At 52.8% G+C, this 20,252-nt stretch overlaps 1 protein-coding gene across 3 annotated transcripts; it reads left to right on the forward strand.

Moving 5' to 3' along the window:
• Positions 1-201: 201 nt before the first annotated feature.
• ADHFE1 (alcohol dehydrogenase iron containing 1) lies at positions 202-13,784 on the forward strand. Of its 3 annotated transcripts, XM_068162499.1 has the most exons (14): positions 202-283; positions 793-830; positions 3,235-3,278; positions 3,455-3,508; positions 4,180-4,334; positions 4,471-4,667; positions 5,021-5,098; positions 5,780-5,885; positions 6,537-6,689; positions 7,704-7,802; positions 8,208-8,286; positions 9,051-9,147; positions 12,256-12,413; positions 13,540-13,784. In XM_068162499.1, exons 1-14 carry the CDS (start codon positions 228-230, stop codon positions 13,621-13,623), a joined length of 1,398 nt encoding a protein of 465 aa, XP_068018600.1. In that variant the 5' UTR covers positions 202-227; the 3' UTR covers positions 13,624-13,784. The 3 variants fall into 3 exon arrangements, 2 of the variants coding, with proteins under 2 accessions (XP_068018600.1, XP_068018601.1); XR_010990326.1 differs by lacking the exon at positions 9,051-9,147 and having other exon boundaries at positions 13,540-13,626; XM_068162500.1 differs by lacking the exons at positions 202-283; positions 793-830 and adding an exon at positions 849-952.
• The last annotated feature ends 6,468 nt before the right edge of the window (positions 13,785-20,252 follow it).

Genomic DNA, 20,252 nt, shown 5'->3' on the forward strand with positions numbered 1-20,252 from the left:
GGGTTACAAGCCCTGGAGACGTGGTGCTGAGGGACATGGGTTGGTGGTTCCCTGGCAGTGCTGGGTTGAGGGTTGGACTCCATGAGCTCAAAGCTCTCTTCCAATCAAAGCGACTCCGTGATTCCAAGACTTCGGTTTCGCGTCGGGAAGTCCGGGAGCCTGCCCCGGGGGGAGGCGCTGCCGCCGGCCCGGCCCCGGCCCCTGTGCCAGCCCCGCAGACCGCGGCCATGGCGGCCGGACGGGAGCGGGCGGCTCTCCTGCTGCGGCAGCTGCAGCTGGCAGCGTGAGTGCCACCGGGCCGGGGCCACCCGGGGTGGGGGCAGCGGAGCTGGGGTCCGGGCTCCCTACCTGCAGCAGCCCCAGGGCCGCCGGCGCCACCTGAACCCCGGGGGTCGTGGGTGTTCCTGATGTCCCCCCGGTGGCGCTGAGCTATTCTCACCGGCACCCCGCGGGCCGGGCACCGGGACCCCTTCTGCCGTCCTGGTCCCCACGACTGCGCACCCACGGCTGCCCCGGGTGGGCCAAGCCACGGGGCCATGAACGGAACATACGGGAAGCGCCAGGGCAAGGACATTCGGTCTCCTGCCTTCGTTTTTCCTTTTAACCCTTTAATTTCCTTTCCTTTCCTCCCTTCCTTTGCTTCCCCCCTACCTTTTAGCTATTCCTTTTCTTTTTTTTTTCTTCCTTGCGACCATTCCTTTCCTTTTCCCCCTTCTTTTTTAACTATTCCTTTTGTTTTTTCCCCTTTCCTCTTAACCATGCCTTTTCTCTCCATCTCTCCCTTTTAACTAGATGTCGGTGCCCAAGCCACTCCCACACTTATTCCCAAGGTAAGACTCAGTTTGTGTCTCCAGAATCACTCTGTAGGAGACCACGGAGCGCCCTGTTTTGGCATCCCCTGGGCAGGAGGTGCAGGTCACAGGTAGGAAGGGGAACCATTTAAAAGGACAAGGTAAGCAGAGTGGTGTTTTGCAGCTGTACAGCGCGGATGGTTGTTGAAAAGATTCTGTCTCCACACAAATCACAACTAATGCATCCTCTCCCTCCCTTCCCTTGCTGTGAGGCAAGGTAATCCCACATCTGCTATGGCTGATACCACTGCTGGCATCACCTGAGCCATCTTAATGGCTTTCCAAGGGGAGAAACACAGATAAAAAGGAGCTGTGTGCTGCTGGGCAGTCTCCAGGTGTACATCCTCTAATACATCCCACATGGTCCATAGTTAATATTCTAAAGGTGCCTAGAAGATCATAGAATCATAGAGCTGTCAAGGTTGGAAGAGACCTTTGAGATCACCAAGTCCAACTACTTGCCCAGAGCTCACAATCTCACCACTGCTGCTGAGCCACTGCCACCAAACCTCCTCCCTCAGCACCACATCCATGGGATGGGGACTCCACCAGCTCCCTGGGCAGCCTGGGCCAGGGCCTGGCCACTCTTGCAGCAAAGACATTGTTCCTAATGTCCAGCCTGACCCTCTGCTGGTGCAGCTTGAGGCCATTTCTTCTTGTCCTGCCATGTGGGAGAAAAGGGCAACAGCAGCCTCACTCCAGCCTCCTTTCAGGTAGCTGTAGAGAGCAGTAAGTTCTCCTCTCAGCCTTCTCTCCTTCAGGCTAAGCATTCCCAGCTCCCTCAGCCTCTCCTCATAAGACCTGCTCTCCAAACCCCTCACCAGCTTCATCATCCTTCTCTGCATGCACTCCAGTACCTCTTTGTCTTTCCTGTGATGCAGTGTCCAAAGGTGGACACAGACATAGTGGGAACGGATTTAACAGTGACTAGCCTGGGGGGGAGGAATGTTTGTGGTGTTTCCTGGCAGCATTTGAGGAAACAGCAATTTCTGAACTCAAAATTCTTCCTGAAAGTGAAGTTTGGCTCAAGCATATGACAGCAGGGCACTTATTATACCATCAGAAAGCAAGAGGGTAAATGGCTTGGACATGTCCTTAGCCTGTCAAATTAATGACTGAGAGTACAGCAGCCTCCAGCTCCAGGAGAGGTCAAACACATCCAGCCTGGCAAGAGGTGGTGATGAAAGAGCTGATAGCAGCTGGCCCAGGGTTGAATAGAGAGTGCATAAAGGATTTAATACATCTCCCTGTTGCTGTTGTGGGTCACTGCTTCACTGCACCCCAGAGTGTCTGCAGGACTCATTATCATGGCTTCCCTCCTTGGGGCTGAATCCAAGCTGCATCTTTTCAATTAGCACAGCAGGCAGAAGGCCTGAGTCCAGCAGGAGCAGCAGAATGCCTCATCTGAGCTCGTGCTTGGGGAGGAATGGGCTGCTTCCCTTGGTGGAGCTGGCTTCCCTTGGTGACCACGTCAGGACATGCAGGGAATGGAGAGTTTGGTGGCAATTCATGGCCAAATGACCTGGCAGAGAGAGGATGTGACTGGGATACTGTCCTTGTAGATATCTTCTCTCTTCTGCTAAATACAACTGGCAGTGACATGCCACTTGGTGCTGGAGAAGAGTTGCAGTCACTTCATGTGATGCAAGTGAGTTCCACCTGCAGGGTCAGGGCTAGGCAGAGCGAAAGAAGTGTAACCACTGCTCAGTATCACTCCCACATACAAAAGATGTTCCTTTTCCTGCTCTGCTGTGTCCAGCTCTGGGCCTTCAACACATGAAGGTCATGAACCAGATGGAGAGGATCCAGAGGAGAGCCCTAAAAATGATCAGGGACCTGGGGCACCTCCTCTGTGGGGACAGGCTGAGAGAGCTGGGGCTGCTCAGCCTGGAGAAGAGCAGGCTCCAGGGATACCTAATAGCAGCCTTCCAGTACCTGAGGGGGGCTACAGGAGAGCTGGGGAGGGACAGGACGAGGGCCAAGGGTTTGAAAGTGGAGCAGAGTAGACTTAGAAGGGACATTACGAGGAAGTTCTTCACAATGAGGGTGGTGGAACACTGAAACAGGTTCCCCAGGGAGATGGTGGAGGTCCCATCCATGGAGACGTTTAAGGTCAGGCTTGACAAGGCTCTGAGCAACCTGCTCTGGTTGGGGATGCTCCTGCTGACTGCAGGGCTTTGGACAAGGTGACCTCTGGAGGCCCCTTCCAGCCCAGTGCATTCCATGAAACACCAAGGGATGCAGTGAGTAGCCCAGACCCAGCCAGGTGACCTCTGCAGAGGCATTGGTGATTTCCAAAGCACAAGAACCTGCCAGCTCTAGCAATGAGACACAGACTGAAGTCACTTCTTGTTGCCTGAGTCTGCTTTCATCTCCATTGCAGTCCCTGAGCAGCCTGCCCCGGGAGGCACAGACTATGCCTTTGAGGTAGGCTTAATAACAAACGGTCTTTGTTTTGAAAGTGCTATCTTGAGTACTTCCAAGCCTGGCCTGTAACAAATGCTTAGTTTAGTAAATATTTCAATTTCACTTGGCCTGCCTGGGTCTAGAGGCCTTTGCTCCCTTTTTCCAGGAGAAATGTGTTCTGCTCTCATTGTTTGCAGATGGCTGTTTCAAACATCCGCTACGGAGAAGGAGTTACCAGAGAGATTGGCATGGTAAGTTCCTCAAGTGTGAGCCCATCCTGGGTGAAAAGGTGTCCTCTAAAGCCTGCTTGGTGCTAGCAGTCCGTTTGATGAGGAACAGATTGCTACTTGCAGCCCAGAAGGACAAGGGCAGGCTGGGCTGCAGCAAAAACAGAGATGGAGAGAGGGGATTCTGCCTCTCTGCTCAGGGGAGACCTCACCTGCAGGGCTCTGTCCAGCTCTGAGGGCCCCAATGCAAGAAGGACATGGACCCGATGGAGAGGGTCCAGAGGAGGCCACAAAGATGATCAGAGGTCTGGAGCACCTCTGCTGTGGGGACAGGCTGAGGGAGCTGGGGCTGTTCAGCCTGGAGAAGAGAAGGCTCCAGGGAGACCTTAGAGCAGCCTTTCATTATCTGAAGGGGACCTACAGGGTCTGTTCAGAAGGGGCTGTGGAGATAGGATGAGGGACAAGGGTTTGAAACTGAAGCAGGGCAGATTTAGGTTGGACAGCAAGAGGAAGCTGTGCACAGGGAAATACTGGCACAGGTTGCCAGGTTGAGGCCCCATCCCTGGAGACATTCAAGATCAGACTGGATGTGGCCCTGGGCAGCCTGCTCTAGCTGGAAGCTGAGATACCATGCAGACGAGTGCCATGATCTTCCTTTGGCCTTTTCATGGGCTTTAATCCCACTGTTATTGTAGGACCTGCAGAATCTCGGTGCTAGAAGAGTTTGCCTGATGACAGACAAAAACCTCTGCCAGCTGCCTCCTGTCAAAGCAGTGCTGAATTCCTTGGCAAAGCATGGCATAAACTTCCAGATGTATGACAACGTGCGGGTGGAGCCAACGGACCAAAGGTACTGCTTCAGCAGGGTGCTTCTCCAGGGGCTGCCTGGCACCTGCTTAAACACCTCCTCTACACTCACCTCAAGAGTTAGCTTCTCTGTGTGTGCTGCTTTCCTCCTAACTGGAGAGCTTTTCCTGTTCTCCAAGTTTCCTGGATGCCATTGACTTTGCTAAGAAGGGAGAGTTTGATGCCTACGTCGCGGTCGGAGGTGGCTCTGTGATGGACACCTGTAAAGCTGCCAACCTGTATGCAGCCAGCCCTGCATCAGACTTCCTGGATTATGTCAACGCTCCCATTGGGAAGGGGAAGCCTGTCACTGTGCCCCTCAAGCCACTCATTGCAGGTAAAGCAGGACAGAGTGTGTGGAGAAGGGCAGACACCAGCTCTGGGTGATGTTTCTGCTGCAGTCGTCTCCCCGTGGGGCTTCTGCTGCAGTTGTGCTCAGCAGCAGTTCTGCTGTCCACCTCAGCAGAGCTAACATCCCAGGGTCTGGGGTTAGCTTGTCCTGTTGAGCTGAGTTTTAACTCTTTTACTGACAAGAGAGATCAAAGTGGCAGCTCCTTTATGAGGTGCTGGCATCACACCAGGGATCCCTCTGCCACCTCACCTCGTTTTGGTGGCATCACCATTCTGGTTTTGTTTTGCAGCAGTCCCCGGTAACTGTCATTTATTTCACCCTCATTCTTTCCTCTCCAGTTCCTACCACAGCTGGAACTGGAAGTGAAACCACTGGTGTTGCCATTTTTGACTTCAAAGAGCTCAAAGTGAAAACTGGTGAGTTGCTTTCCTGACAAAGGCTGTTGTTCCAGACAAAGGCTTTTGCGATGTCCTCATCAGTCCCCATCCCAGCCCGGAAAGGAAGGGATGCTGCTTGTCATGCCAGGTGTCACTTTGCTTCAGTCACCACAGGCAAGCTGGAAGAGCTTCAAGGTTTCCTCCTTGAATTAAATGTGTAGCATCTTAACCTCATGCAATACCTCTGTGATGCAGTGGATTAGAGTTTGAAGGCAAAGCAGGAAGCTAAAAATCTTTCATGTTCTTGAATGGCAGAAAATGTTAATTTGCAGAGGAAATTTCTACTTACAGTCAGGGTCAAGCAACTGTTCCTTATTTCCTCTGTATTTTGCTTTCTGCTTTTAAGACTCTGCTGCTTTGTTGTGTAATTGCAACCAAATGTTGCCTTTCCTGGCTTTGGAAACCTCAGGCCTGAGATGCTGTGCACACGAGGGGCACTCAGATCATGCAGCTCTCTTCAGGGACTTCACCATCCCTGGCACTTGCATTCAGAGAGATTCTTGTTCTCCCTTCTCTCTTGGCTTTTATCTGCACAGTTCCAAATCATTTCTCCTCTTGATGCTTTGACCATTCAGCCTGTCTCACCCCATTGTGCTACAAAGAAATAGGCAGCAACAAAATGTAACTCTCTAAACTCACTTCCTCGCTTGCCCACTGCAGGAATTGCTTCCAGAGCCATTAAGCCAACATTAGGCATCGTGGATCCTTTGCACACTCTGTCTATGCCTGAGAGGGTGGTGGCCAACAGTGGCTTTGATGTGCTTTGGTGAGTTGGCTGCAGCTTGACTTTGTCTCCATTTTGTGGTTTCTTTACTGTGAAGACTGTAGGAGAACCAATTCTACAGATTTCAGGAGCAGGAAAGAGGAATCTTTTCCCTTCCTTGCCTCTTTTGCTTCAGGTGGCCCCCATTGTACTCTCCTCTTGACTTCACAGCCTCCCTCAGGATGTGTGGAGACCTCATTGCTCTCTGCACCTCCCTGCAAGGGGCTGCAGTGGGCTGGGAGTTGATCACAACTGCATTTGGCATGTCTCAGACGTGGCAGGGAGTAGAGAACAAGGAGTTTCTAAGATTCCTTTGGGAATGCCTGTGGGGTGCTGAGAGGTCTTAGCCCAGTTGTGACCACCTTTAGAACCTCTTTGATGATTTGCTCAGCACTTGGCACAATTTTCTGCCACTTAAAGCAGCTTTTAACTGTGCAGAACTCAAGCTGCTTCTGGGAGGGCCAGAGCCTTGCTTCTGGGTGCTGTGTGTGGTCAAGTCACAGATGTGTCATGGCACCCAGTTCCCAGGCCTGGTGAAGCATCCTCAGCTGCACCACCTGTAGTGGAACTGAGGTGTTCAGAGCTGACTCTGGTTTGTCTGTAAACTGCAGCTCTCTTCCCACTTCAGTAATTCTCTCCCCATCTGCCCTCCAGCCACGCTCTGGAGTCCTACACTGCCCTGCCCTACGACCAGCGCAGCCCCTGCCCTCCCAACCCCCTCAGCCGGCCGGCTTACCAAGGCAGCAACCCCATCAGCGACGTCTGGGCCCTCCATGCTCTGCACATCGTGGCCAAGTACCTGAAAAGGTAGCACCTTGCCAGCAGCCACCCCCTCCCAGGGGCTCCTGGGGCTCCAGTGCCCCAAACCAGATGCTTACAGCATCCTGAACTTTAACCTGAAGCATTCAGCCTTCATTTTCTGCCCTGGACTCCTCTTGAAGCAAAGAGGTTTTTCCAGATACAATGGGAAGCCAGACTGGGGCTAAGTAGCTTTGGTAATGCCTCCATGGGTCTGCTGTGTGAGTCCTCAGCTATTCCAAGCTGATAGTGCAGCAACATCCACACATCTTCCCAAGAATCTTCCTTCTGTGGCAGTGAAAATGTAAGAACCTGAAGGAAAGGCTGCTGGTGTCATTTCTGTGACCTTCAGCAGGGGTTAAGGTACTTTTGGACCCACCAAGGTGACCTCAGTGTGCAGAGGGATGCATTTACCAACAAGCAGTCCATGCTTAGAACTCAGATTAAGTTCTGGCTTAACTGGGAGTTGGGTTTGGTACCAGCCAGGGAAGTTTTAGTCTGTGCACAGCTTTTGTACACCAGCCTGGGGGGGTGTTGTAGAAGGCTTCTGACAGCACCTAGCTAATCAAAGTGATTGCTTGTTCCCATGGAATCATTCATGAGACCTTTCCTCCATGCTGTCAAGCTGCCCCAGCAGTCTGATGGGCAGGGAGGTGAGGAGCCCTGTCCTCTTCCCACAGGTGGCAAGGTGCAGCCCCCATGAGAGGGTGAGAAAGCTGGAGTGCTCTTGGAGCCTCTGGTGGGACTGCCAAAGCTCCTCAGCAGAGTTAAGCCACCACTGAGGAGAATTTGGATGAATTCACTCAGGCTTTGGAGGAGTGAAAGGAACCTTTCACTGAAGCAGGCTGATCTAGAGCAGGGCTGCTCTCTGCCTGAGCTGTGACCTGGTCCTGTGTCCAGCATTTTTACCTCAGCTTACCTTTGAGGGTTTTGCATATCTGGCCCTGAGGAAGCCCTCTCTGCCTTTGCCTGAGTCACCAATCTGCTGGAACTCACTGCTGCTGCTGTCTCCATGCTGCACAGAGCCATCAGAAACCCTGAAGACCGTGAAGCAAGAGCCAGGATGCACCTTGCAAGTGCTTTTGCTGGCATTGGCTTTGGCAATGCTGGTGTTCACCTCTGGTGAGTACAGACAGGCAGCACCCCCAGCCAAGGGCAGCTCCTAGCTGGGGTCTCTGTCAGGCTGTCACAGATCTCACTGCCTTTGTTGAGAAGGTTCATAGAATGATTTGGGTTGGAAGGGACCTTAAAGATCTTCCAGGTCCAGCCCCCTGCCGTGGGCAGGGACACCCCCCCCCCAGCCCAGGCTGCTCAAGGCCAGGGTGTGTGGGTTTGTTTGGTTTGTTTTTTCACAGCTAAGTCCCTGAGGTGCAGAGGGGGTGAGGGTTTTCTGCACCTAACATCCATACCATTCCTAAATGCCTTGTAAGCATCTCTGCCTCAGCTCTGCCTGCAGAGACCTGACCACACACATTTCCCAAAGACAGGAGAGCTGCCCTGACCACTTGCTCTCTCTCTCTCTTCCAGCCATGGAATGTCCTACCCCATTTCTGGTTTGGTGAAGACCTACAAGGCAAAGGATTACAATGTGGATCACTCTCTAGTGGTAGAGCTTGGTTTCTCTTTGGTTATGTATCACACATTTCAACTCTGTTATGGTAGAGCCATAGAATTGTCAGGGTTGGAAGGCACCTCAAGGGCCATCCAGTTCCAAGTCCCCTGCCATGGGCAGGGACACCTCACACTACATCAGATTGCTCACAGCCTGGCCTTCAACACCTCCAGGCATGAGGCTTCCACCACCTCCCTGGGCAACCTGTGCCAGTCTCTCACCACCCTCATGGGGAACAACAACTTCCTAATGTCTAGTCTAAATCTACCCTGCTCTAGCTTGGTTCCCTTCCCTTGGTGGCTCCCACCACCACCTGACACCCTATAAGTCCCTCCCCAGCTTTCTTGTAGCCCCCTTCAGATACTGGAAGGCCACAAGAAGGTCTCCTTGGAGCCCTCTCCCCTCCAGACTGAACAGCCCCAACTCTCAGTCTGTCTCCACAGGAGAGCAGCTCCAGCTCTCTGCTCATCCCCATGGCCCTTTCTGGACATGTTCCAGATCTTTCTCATACTAGAAGCTCCAGAACTGGGCACAGAGCTCCAGGTGAGGTCTCACCAGAGAAGAGCAGAGGGGGAGAATCACCTCCCTGGCCCTGCTGGCCACACTTCTCTTGGTGCCACGCAGGATGCACTTGGCTCTCTGGGCTGCAGGTGCAGGCTGGCAGCTCACAGTCAGGAGCACCAGAGCACACTGAAGGGGAAGGGCATGTCCTGGTGATGTGACTTTATTCTTTTTTCCTGTTTTTTCCTTCCCCCCAGCCACATGGCCTCTCAGTGGTGCTGACCTCCCCAGCAGTGTTTGCTTTCACAGCACAGATCCGTCCCGAACGACACTTGGAGGCTGCTGAGATACTGGGTAGGGATCTCTATGGCCACAACTTACTCATGCAAATGGAATTCCTTCCAAAATGGCCTTTGGGGAGGGGGGAAATACAATGATGTGTGCAAGCACTCCTAGTTGGTTGTTATTTATATCTTGGGTCAGGCTTTTTCCTGCACTAGGCTGTTGTAGCCAAACTTCTGCTGGTGCCTGTGCTGAGAGTGATCACAGTCACTCCTGCAGCAGTGAACAGAGCAGGGAGAGAGTGGTCAGGGCAGCTCTGCTGGCATTTGCTAACTGTGTTCAGCCCCTTGTATGGTCAGGCTTCTGAGGCAAGTCACAGTGATCCAGTCACACTTAGGAGTGTCTGCACTGCTGCCTGCTAGCAGCTGCCCCATCACCCCATGACCCAGCCCCAGCTGAGAGAGGAAGCAGGAAAGGGAGACCCACAGGCTGAAATAAAAATGGATCTGATGGAACAGCCAAACTAATGCCAATGCCAACACAGAGGATGGAAAGTTAAACTCACCCAGCCACAGAACAGGAAGGCAGTCCTTGGGAGCAGGAGAAGGGAGAGGAGCAGTGGCAGGAAAAGCCTCAGCAACAGCAGGAACCAAGCTCCTCCCTTTGTACTGAGGGTGATGTTCCTGGGATGAGATTCACCTGAAGCCACCTAAGCTCAGCTGCCCTGGCTGACTCCAGACTGCTGAGTGTCTGACCCAGCAGCACCAGTACCATGACTGCCTCGTGTAAGCAATGTAAAAGCAGTGTGGGTTTCAAGAGAGAGTGAGCCCTTGTGAACAGTCCCTCCCCAGACTTCCTGTAAGCCCCCTTCAGGTCCTGCAAGGCTGCTCCAAGGTCTGTCTGGAGCCTTCTCTTCTCCAGGCTGCACAGCCCTAACTCTCCCAGCCTGTCCCCACAGGGAGGTTCTCCAGCCCTCTGAGCATCTTGGTGGCCTCCTCTGGAGCCTCTGCAGCAGCTCCAGGTCCCTCTTGTGCTGGGGGCACCAGAGCTGGATGCAGTGCTGCAGGCAGGGTCTGAGCAGAGCGGAGGTGCAGAATCCCCTCCCTGTGCTGCTGCTCTCCCTGCCTTGAGGGCAGCCCAGGCCAAAGCGAAGTGCAGCATGTCTGTGTCCCTACAGCACTAGCACACAGCTCAAGCAGGCTAAGAAACACCAAAAAGCAGAGTAAGAACACGTTCCTGGCTACCTGGCCAGCAGGGCATAGCAGAGGATCTGAGCTCTGGCTCCTTGAGTTTGGAGCAGGCAGCTGAAAAGCAGTTCCTTTAGGCTTTGTGGTATGAACTGCTGCCAGAGATTCTGTCCCTAAAAGCTCTGATCGCTTCCTTTGTAGAAATCTAAACTGCTTTGTTGTCTGCCTTGCTGTGAAGGGACTCTGCTGCAGACGTGTCCCAGGGAGCTGGATTTGTTAGTTCCCACCTGGGGTGTTTGCTTCTGCTTCCAGTCCAGAGTCCAAGTGACTGCAGGAGCTGATTCAGGTCTGAGCTGTGGCCAAGGGCAGTGACTAAGGTGGTGTTCCATGACATGAAGCAGATTACTACATGGTTCTGGGGGGTGTGTGTACAGCTGTGCCTGTGGGTACAGCCACAAACAGCTCAATACCTCCCTGGGTGGATTCTCCAGCAGATGAAAGAGTTGTGCCTGTGGCTAAACATTTTCTATCAGAGCCTGATGAATCCTTTAGGTTGAGCAGAGGGAAAGCACTGAAACTGCAGCAACAGTTTAGGCCTCCACATTTACTGCCCCTAATTCCCCCTTGTACTTTATACTGGATGTAAATTCCAGTTACTCCTCCCCAGCCAAGCCCAGGATAAGCTCAGACTGCCTGACATAATCCCCACAGCACAAGACTTCCCACAAGGCACTGTCACACCTTATTTATTCATTTCTCCCAGATATCAGCTCCTGCAGCACTGCCAATCCTACTGCCTGGGTACCTCAGCTCCTCAGATGAGCTTTGTTGGGCTCCTGTTCACCCTGAGCCCCTTTCAGTCTTGCACTGAGCTGTGTGAGGATCACAGAAAGTGTTTTGTGTTTTTTTCCCCTGTAGCTATGTTGTGCTGTTAGTCATCATCTCACTATGGACCTAACATAGTTCTGCTGTGACATCACTGAGGTTATGCAGAGAACAAATGTAGCTCAGCTTCCTTGGAGAAGGAGTCCTGGGGAGGAACCTGTGTCTTCTGCCTGGACACAGGGTTATTATGCCTTGTGAATAAGTCCTGACCATTCCTTGAGGAAGGGGAAGGAAGCTATTCTGTGACCAATCTTGGTCAGCTCTCAGCTCATACTGCTGCTTCCAGCAGTGCTCAGTAGGTGCTGCAGACAGCAGTGCCTGCTCTTCAGCTCTGCACTCTCTGGACAAGGCAGCACACCTTCAAAGCCTGGAACAGGCTGCCCAGAGAGGTGGTGGAGGCTCCATCCCTGGAGACATTCAAGGTCAAACTTGATGTGGCCCTGAGCAACCTGATCTAGCTGGAGGTGTCCCTGCTGCCTGGCAGGGGGGTTAGACAAGATGAGCTCTGAGGATCCCTTCCAACCAGATGCATTCTGTGCTTCTGTGGCATCGAGTTTAGGCTTTACTTAGCCTCCTGTCTTTCTCAGCTGCTACACTCCAGTTCTGCCTTTGAAGGTGTAACTGAACAGAGCAGTCTCTGGTTTCCATGTCCTCTAGATGTCAGCAAACTCAAAGCCTTCCAATAAAGTTTGCATTTGGCACAGTGTCCATGGAAATAAATACCTCTGAGGCTGTTGCCTTAGCTGCCTCCCTCCCAGCAGTTAGTCAGCCTGAGAAGAGCTGCTCCCTGGGAGCACAGGAGAGGAAGCAAACCCCATGGGGCAGTTAGTCCTTCTGGCTGCAGTTTCCTGCTTCTCCTGGGCTGGTTTGAGCTCACCTCTCACAGAGCAGCAGTTTCCTGCTTCTCCTGGGCTGGTTTGAGCTCACCTCACAGTCTATCCCAGCTGTGAAAGGAAGCCTGACCCCTGGTTTCTGACTTGGCATCGCTGTTGGGGCTGTGCCTGTTCGGTGTGGGTTTGTCTTCAGCTGATGCTGTGATTAATGCAGTGCAGAGCAGGCTTCCTCTGCTCCCTGCAGCCCACAGTCAAGGCACTCTGTCCTCTTTCAGGAGCTGACATCAGCAGGGCCAGGATCAAGGAGGCAGGGCTGGTGCTGGCAGAGACGCTGCGGAGATTCCTGTTCGATCTGGGTGTTGATGATGGCTTAGCTGCCATCGGCTACTCCACTGCAGACATCCCTGCCCTGGTCCAAGGCACGCTGCCCCAGGTAAGGCAGCAGGCAAACCAGCTTTTCTTGCCCAGTAAAACAGAGCAGAGCCATCAGAGGGGATTCTTCCCGAGCAAATGCTGCTTCTAGTCCTACATGAGAGGGATGAGGAGGGAGGGGATCCAGGCTGGCCAGGCCTGGGCTGTGTCTCTGCACAGGTTAGGGTTTGCTTCTCAGGGAGAATCCTGCAGGCTGCTCTTCACATGGCTGCAGCAGGAGTGGCTGGGGGTTGGTTGGGGTCTCTGCACACCACAGCTTTCCAAAGGGGGATGCTTTTCCCAGGCCTTTGATCTCTGCAGATCTGCTTCTCACAGCTCCCTCTCTTGCTGTGTGCAGGCCGGGCTGGAGGTGCAGCCTGACTGCCCAGCTCACTTTGCATCCCACTTTTCCCTCTTGAGAAGTTGCACTTTGCTTCCCAGATGGCTTTTTTGTTCCCCTGACCCCCCCAGAATTTGAATCGAGGTCCCCTAGGATGGTACAGATTAAACTGGTAATACCCTTTATTGTTTCAGTGCTCACAGAGACACTGCAAGAAGCAGCACAAAGCACAGTCCAGAGTCCTCCTTGTCTGATTCATCTGCTGTGGACTGCTCTGGCTACCAAGGATTGATTCCCACCAAGCAGCACTCAGAGATTAGGAGCAATTTGTAGGCTGAAAGGCTCCCACTGCCCCTTGCTGAGTCCCTTGTTTGGAGCCTGAGTTCCAAGCAGTTTTCACTCTCCCCAGCTGCAGCAGTTCCTGGGCTACAAGAGGTGCTGTGGTTTGAACATGTTGGTCCCTAGGAGCTGAGCTCCTGGTTCCAGTGCTAGCAACTGGAATCTGCCCTGGGCAGAGCTCCCAGGGTAACACCCAGCACGCTGCCAGCTGGGACTTGTGCTTGAGGACTTTGCAGCTGAGCTGGCTTCTGCTCTTGCTCCTCTGGACTCAACTGCAGGCAATTGTAGCTGAGACATTCTTGAAAGCTGTGTGCAGCTGGTGATGCCTCAGCCTTAATCACCTGATTACTGATTGGCAAAACCTGTTTGCTCTCTCTGAAGGGCCTTAGTAGGAGGCACACAGCTCAGCTGCTCTTGGAGTCATTTTGTTTGCAGCCTTCTGTAATCCACTTTCTCTTTATTCTTGCAGGAGAGAGTGACTAAGCTATCCCCACGTCCCCAGACAGAAGAAGACTTAGCTGCCCTCTTTGAGGCTTCCATGAAGCTCTATTAGCTTAAACATTCTGATCTGAAAGGCATTCTCTGTTCTGACACCAGGGTGATGTCGCAGAGATATGGGGCTGGGCTTGTTTGGGTGCCTTTGGCTCACGTCCCACTGTACACTGCTGAAAGGTCAAGCAACTCATCTGTAACTAAATGATGCTTTGCACTGAAGGCCTGGCTGGGGCTTGCTTCTTGCTCACTACTCAGTGGTATTAGCTTCCAGAAACACTGGAGCAGACCTCTCTCTTTGCTGAAGGCTTTTGTGTGCTTCAGAGGTGGCCCAGGGTGGGAAGATGCTTTAAGGGCTACTCTGCAAACCTTGGGCTTTATTCACACTGTGATTTCAGAAATCAACATAGAATCCTACAATGGTTTGGGTTGGAAGGGACCTTGAAGATTATCCAGTACCAACCCCTGCCATGGGCAGGGACACCTCCCACCAGCCCAGGCTGCTCAAGGCCTCATCCAGCCTGGCCTTGAACACCTCCTGGGAGGAGGTATCCACAGCCTCCCTGAGCAACCTGCTCCAGTGTCTCCCCACCCTCACTCTAAAGAACTTCTTCCTCATCTCCAGTCTCAGTCTGCCCTTTTCCATTAATTGAAGTAATGTTTTAATTAGGGAGGGGGAGTTCCCCTGCAGAAAATGTCATCTGTCCCACACAGCATCATCCTTCATGGTCATTCCTCCCCTGGGCAGGCCACAGCTCCCTTTTCCTGCTGGGTTCTGTGGCAGGAAGCTATTGACTGCATTGTGCTGCTTTGTGGGGTGGTTGCTTCTGCTGAGCTCCCACAGGTGCTGCACTCAGGGCAGCCACCAGCTCGAGGAAGTTGTGATGTGCTGTGGTTTGGTATTAAAATGTGGTGGTGTCACATATGGCTGCACTGTGCCCCACTGGGAGCACTGGTGGCAGGAGGGAATGAATGAGTGTGCAGCTTCAGAGCACCTCACCAGATGGCTGATCATCAACTGAGAAAGGGAAGTGGGACAGGGAGAAATGAAACCAACATTTTACAACTCCTTTTCTGTTTTGAAGCAGTGTTGTGTGTGCAGCTCATTTAAATCAGACTCTGCAGCATGACAGAGTCCCAGCAGGGTGGGGGTGGGAAGGGGCCTCTGGAGCTCACCCAGCCCAACCCCCTGCTGCAGCAGGGCACCCACAGCAGCCTGCCCAGGAGCACAATGATCAGGGGGGGTTGGAATCTCTCCAGAGGAGACTCCACAGCCTCTCTGGGCAGCCTGCTCCAGAGCTCCAGCAGCCTCACACCAAAGAACTTTCTCCTCATGCTCAGATGTTGGACCCTTTCAGTATCTGATTCATGGAGCAACCACAGCACAAGACAAAGACAAGACCTCCATAACCTCTGTCAGCTTGAGTAATGGAAGAGCAGGAATGGTGATGGTCCAGAGAGACAGCCTCCAAAGCCCCCTGAAGCTCTTTCCTCTTCCCTTCAGGCTTCTCCCAGGCTTATCTGTGTCCAGGACTTTCCTGTAGTGGACACAGAACTGAGCAGATCCCCCCCAGAACTGAACTGATCAAGGTGTTTGGGTGGAGGCTACCAGGGTGGGGGGAAAGGACAAGGAAAGATCATCAGTGCTGTGAAAACCGAAGATCTCAGAGGCTGCCTGCCTTGGAAGGGACTGACCTCTGTGTAGCTCAGGAGCCTGCAAATCCTCTCCTATGTATTTGCAGCATTAATTCCCCTTGTTATCTGAGGTGATCTACTTTAATCAGATTCCTAGAAACAAGTCAGGTACTTAAAGCAGAAGATCTTTGACACTCCCAAAGGCCAAAGACCAAAGGCCAAAGGAGAAGGGAGAGCAGATTCACAGACTGCATCAGGTGGGAAGGGACCCTCAAAGGTCATCCTGTTCAACCCCCCTGCAGTCAGCAGGGACATCTCCAACTAGAGTAGGCTGCCCAGGGCCACACTGAGTCTGACCTTGAGTGTCTCCAGACAACCTATCTCCCCCAAAACCCTTCTAGGATGATTGGTGTCAGAGGGAGCCCCCCAGTTTGCCCCTCCAGACTCAGCTGTGTGATTTATGGGCATTTAACATACCTGTGGCACAAAAGCTGCCTCACCAACTCCTATTGCTCCTGCCCTGATCCAAACCCTCCTCTGGCCCCATGCCACCTCCCCTGCTGCCTCACAGGCACCATAACCAAGATCTGGATAAAGAGAGGGCTCAAAAATGTGATCTTTGGAGCAGCTTCTCCTGCTTCCTGTTTTCTAAGTGTCCAGCTGTGGGGTCTCTGAGTGCCACTGAGGATGGTCCTTGAGTTTAATCTCATTTTCACACAGGACTTAAACCAGAGCAGGCAATGCCATCTGATACCCTCCAAAGACCTTGATCCCGCAGAGCACGTGTGCTCCATGCAGCAAAAGCAGCTTGATGGCTGTGTGGGGACACACCAGAGACAAACAAGGTGACAGTTCAGCTTGCCTCAGCCCTTGGACTTATCCATGGGGAGAAATCCTAAGCAGTTTCTGCCTGGTTAGCCAAGCAGTGGATTTCTCTCCGTGTGGGGGAGGACAGAGTGCACCTGCAGCAGGAGAGCCTCCCCTGCACCAACCCAAGAGCCACAGGGTGAGGGTTCACTCAAGAGGTTGTCCAGAAATGGCTCTGTACAGATCAGGAGCCAACAGGCAGAATAAATGGATGTAAAGGAATAAATGGGGGATGAAAAAGCTCCATTTCTTCATGGACAGCCAGGAAATTATAGTGCTGCAAGACAGTGAAGTGCTGGAGCAGGGCCAGAGACAGGCAACAAAGCTGGGGAAGGGTCTGGAAAGGAGCAGCTGAGGGACCTGGGAGTGTTCAGTCTGGAAAAGAGGAGCCTGAAGGGAGACCTCATTGCCCTCTACAGCTCCCTGAGAGGAGGTTAGAGTGAGGTGGGGGGTAGAGGAGAGAAAGGAGAAGGAGAGGAAACGGCCTGAAATTATGCCAGGAAAGGTTTAGGTTGGAGATGAGGGAAAATGTCTTTGCTGCAGGAGTGGTCAGGGGTTGGCACAGGCTGCCCAGGGAGTCCACATGCCTGGAGGTGTTCCAGAAACCTGTGGCCATGGCACTTGGGGCCAGGGTTTGGTGGCCATGGTTGATGTTTGGACTGGCTGATCTTGGAGGGCTCTTCCAGCCCAAACAATTCTGTGATTCACCAGGGGCATAAAGTCCTCACTGGTCACTTGGCTTCAAAAATGAATGCATCAACAGCAGATGCAATGGAAGCTCAGCCCCTGCTGTCACAGCCCAGTTTGGAGCTGTGGCTCTTGTGTTGGCATCTGGAGTGCCCTCTGTGGATGAGAGCTTGTTAAGCCTCCACGTGCTCAGCCTGGCCCTGGCTGTGGAGCTGGTTCTGTGCAATCCCTGCTCTGCAGGACCTCAGCCTGGTGGTGCTGTGCTTTGTGCTTCCCACTGAGCATTCTGTGGACTCACTCAAGGGTGTCTGACCAGCTTTGTGGCTGCCCAATTACCTTGGAGTAGCTTTTTAAGAGGAGCCAACCAGGCTTGTGGGTTTGCTCCTCAGGATCCTGCAGCGTCTTCTGTCACTGCTGGGGGATGCTTCCAGCTCCAGCTAGAATTTCCCTGCCTGGTTAGCAGAGGAGTCTGTGGACTGGCCCTGCCCACCTTGCTTCCCTTTCTGCTGGTCCTCTATATGGAATTTAAAGTTCTAAATGGGTTTTAAACACTTCAATCTTCTTCCCATTTGGGTAAAATCTGTTACAGCAGCTTGTAGCCAGATGAGTCCTCACTCATCCCCAGGTGCTCCAGCTCCTTTCACACAGAGCTGGCAGCAGACTGCTCCAGGTACCAGGTGAAGCTGTTGACAGCAGCAGCTCTCTTCCTTTCCTTTACAGAAGGTAGCAGGCTGGGTGTGAGAAGCTCACTTTGTATTTTGGGGGTTGTTGGTTCTCTGGGTGTTGGAACTGGATTATCTTTAATGTCCCTTCCAACCCAGCCCAGTCTGTGACTCTCTGATGGTTCTGTGGTTTCCCTTCCATGAGAAATTCCTCTTGCACTGCCCCAGGCAGAAGGGGCTCAGAGCCCTGCCCACAGCCTGCCTGTGCAGCTTTCTCTCACCTCACGCTGAAATGGTTAACTCTGCACACCTCTGGGTCCCAATCCCACTCCAAAAATACCCAGGGCTTATCCTTATCATGTTGCCCAGCTCATGGTAAGAAACAGGCTCAAGTGGCTCAGTGGGGATTAGATTCACCTCTTACGCAAGAGGGGCTGAGAGCCAGGGACCTGCCTGGGGAGCAGCTCAGTGCCCTGCGGGCCAGGGAATCCCTTGGCAACATCCCTGGCGTATGCTGGGAGTACTGGGATGCTTCCCAGCGCCTGCACTGCAAAGGCAGTCGCTTGTTTCCAAAGGCCAGGACACAGACTGGAGGTTTCTGATACTCCAATTGCTCCAAGTTTTAATTACAGGCTCTGTAACCCTCATTAATTTTCTTTTCATTTGCCTCATCCTGTCCGCTCCCTGCACAGCGATTCACACCCAGAGCACCACAGCCCTAGTAGAGGTAGGTGCTCAAAGCCTGCCTGCTCAAAGCCTCCCCAGTACCACCCTGAGTGCAGCTGCTAGGCAGCTCCTGAGTCTCCCTGCAGTTCCCACCTCCCTCACCGTGATGGAGCACCAAACACTGGAGCTGATGTTCAACCCAGCTCACATCTCTCACTGGGAGGCTGCTGGAGCCCTGGGGCAGGCTGCCCAGAGGGGTTGTGGAGTCTCCATCTCTGCAGAGATTCCAACCCCCTCTGGCCATTGTGATCCAGGGCAAGCTGCTGTGGGTGCCCTGCTTTAGGGGGGGTTGGACTGGGTGGTCTCCAGAGGTCCCTTCCATCCCCACCCTGCTGGGGTTCAAGGATTAATGAAACATCTTTAGGTCATGGCTAGGAAAGCAACCACTGAGAGCCAGAAGTGCCTCTTGCAGGACTCTGACTGGCCAGAGGTGACATAATTGGATTGGCTATAGACTTGGGATTGATTATAGCTTTGGGATCGGTTATAGCTTTGGGATTGATTATAGCTTTGGGATTGGCAATAGCTTTGGGATTGGTTACAGCTTTGGGATCGGTTATAGCTTTGGGATTGGCTATAGCTTTGGGATCGATTATAGCTTTGGGATTGGTTATAGCTTTGGGATCAGCTATAGCTTTGGGATTGATTATAGCTTTGGGATTGGCAATAGCTTTGGGATTGGCAATAGCTTTGGGATTGGTTATAGCTTTGGGATTGGCAATAGCTTTGGGATTGATTATAGCTTTGGGATTGGCAATAGCTTTGGGATTGGCAATAGCTTTGGGATTGGTTATAGCTTTGGGATTGGCAATAGCTTTGGGATTGGCAATAGCTTTGGGATTGGTTATAGCTTTGGGATTGGTTATAGCTTTGGGATTGGCAATAGCTTTGGGATTGGCAATAGCTTTGGGATTGGCTATAGCTTTGGGATTGGCTATAGCTTTGGGATTGGTTATAGCTTTGGGATTGGTTATAGCTTTGGGATTGGCAATAGCTTTGGGATTGGCAATAGCTTTGGGATTGGTTATAGCTTTGGGATTGGCAATAGCTTTGGGATTGGTTATAGCTTTTTTTCTTCCTTTTCTTTTCCTTTTTGGCCAGCTCCTCAGTGTTGCTCTTCATTATTTTTGTCCTACCCTTTTGAGAGCCTCCCAGGCTCCCCTCCCAGCCGCCTGGCTCCATTCAGCCAGGGAGGCTGCGCTGATCTTTTTCTCGGCAGCTAATGGATTTGGGTTGATTGCTTGACACGGGGACAATGAGGGGGCCGACAATGGCCCTCGTGCCCGCGCAGCTCCCCATCTGTTGAGTGCCTGCTCCTTCAGAGGGAGCTGTGCAGGGACAGCTGAACAGGCCAGCCCGGCCTGATGTTAATGACCTCAGTCGTACAAGCAGAACATGTGGCGCCATAAATCAAAACCTAATTGAGGGCTTGTTGGTTTGTTGGTTTTCTTCCCTTTTGCTTTAATTCTGTCGCTGTCCCCACCTCCCATTTCAAAGGGGGACAATGCCCCCGGCCCCTGGACAGCAGGAGGCTGCCCTGGGAGGTGACAAGTGACACCGGCTTCTGTCTTCACTCTTGAAACAGTGACACCTTCCACGCCACCAAAAGGCTTCCAGGCTGGGGATGTGTGGTGGACCAATGCTTCATGTCCCAAGTAGTGAGGGTGAGGCTGGCAGCCCAGGTCTGCTGGCACTTTCCATCTGGGACTGTTGGTGGCAGACATCTATCGGAGAAGACAGTGCCAGGGTTTGTGTTAATTGCACACACGTGCCAGCCATGGAGGCTGCTCGGGAGCCTGATGTAATCTGGGATCATTAGCCACACTCCAAAGGGGCTCTGCTGCTGCAGTGGCTGGAGTCTGCAAGGCAGAGGTTCTCATCTCGGGTGCCCACAGCAGCAGGAAGGCAGCAGAAGCTGGGGGGGAGGGGGGCTGCTTTTTGTAGATGTGGAAAGGACAGTTTCTGTTGAGGAGTGAAAAGCTTTGGCAAGAAGAGAATTTACTGAAGTGCAAAAGTATGGATTGAGGCACCAGGAGCATGCAGTGATGTAGGGACCCAGCTCTGGCCGAGCCCCTTGCCCTCCCCCTGTAAGCACTGAAGTGCAGGGGACACA

Source organism: Melanerpes formicivorus, unplaced genomic scaffold, assembly GCF_026170545.1.
Source record: "Melanerpes formicivorus ecotype bairdi unplaced genomic scaffold, bMelFor1.0.p_v2 SCAF_65, whole genome shotgun sequence".
NCBI lineage: Eukaryota > Metazoa > Chordata > Aves > Piciformes > Picidae > Melanerpes > Melanerpes formicivorus.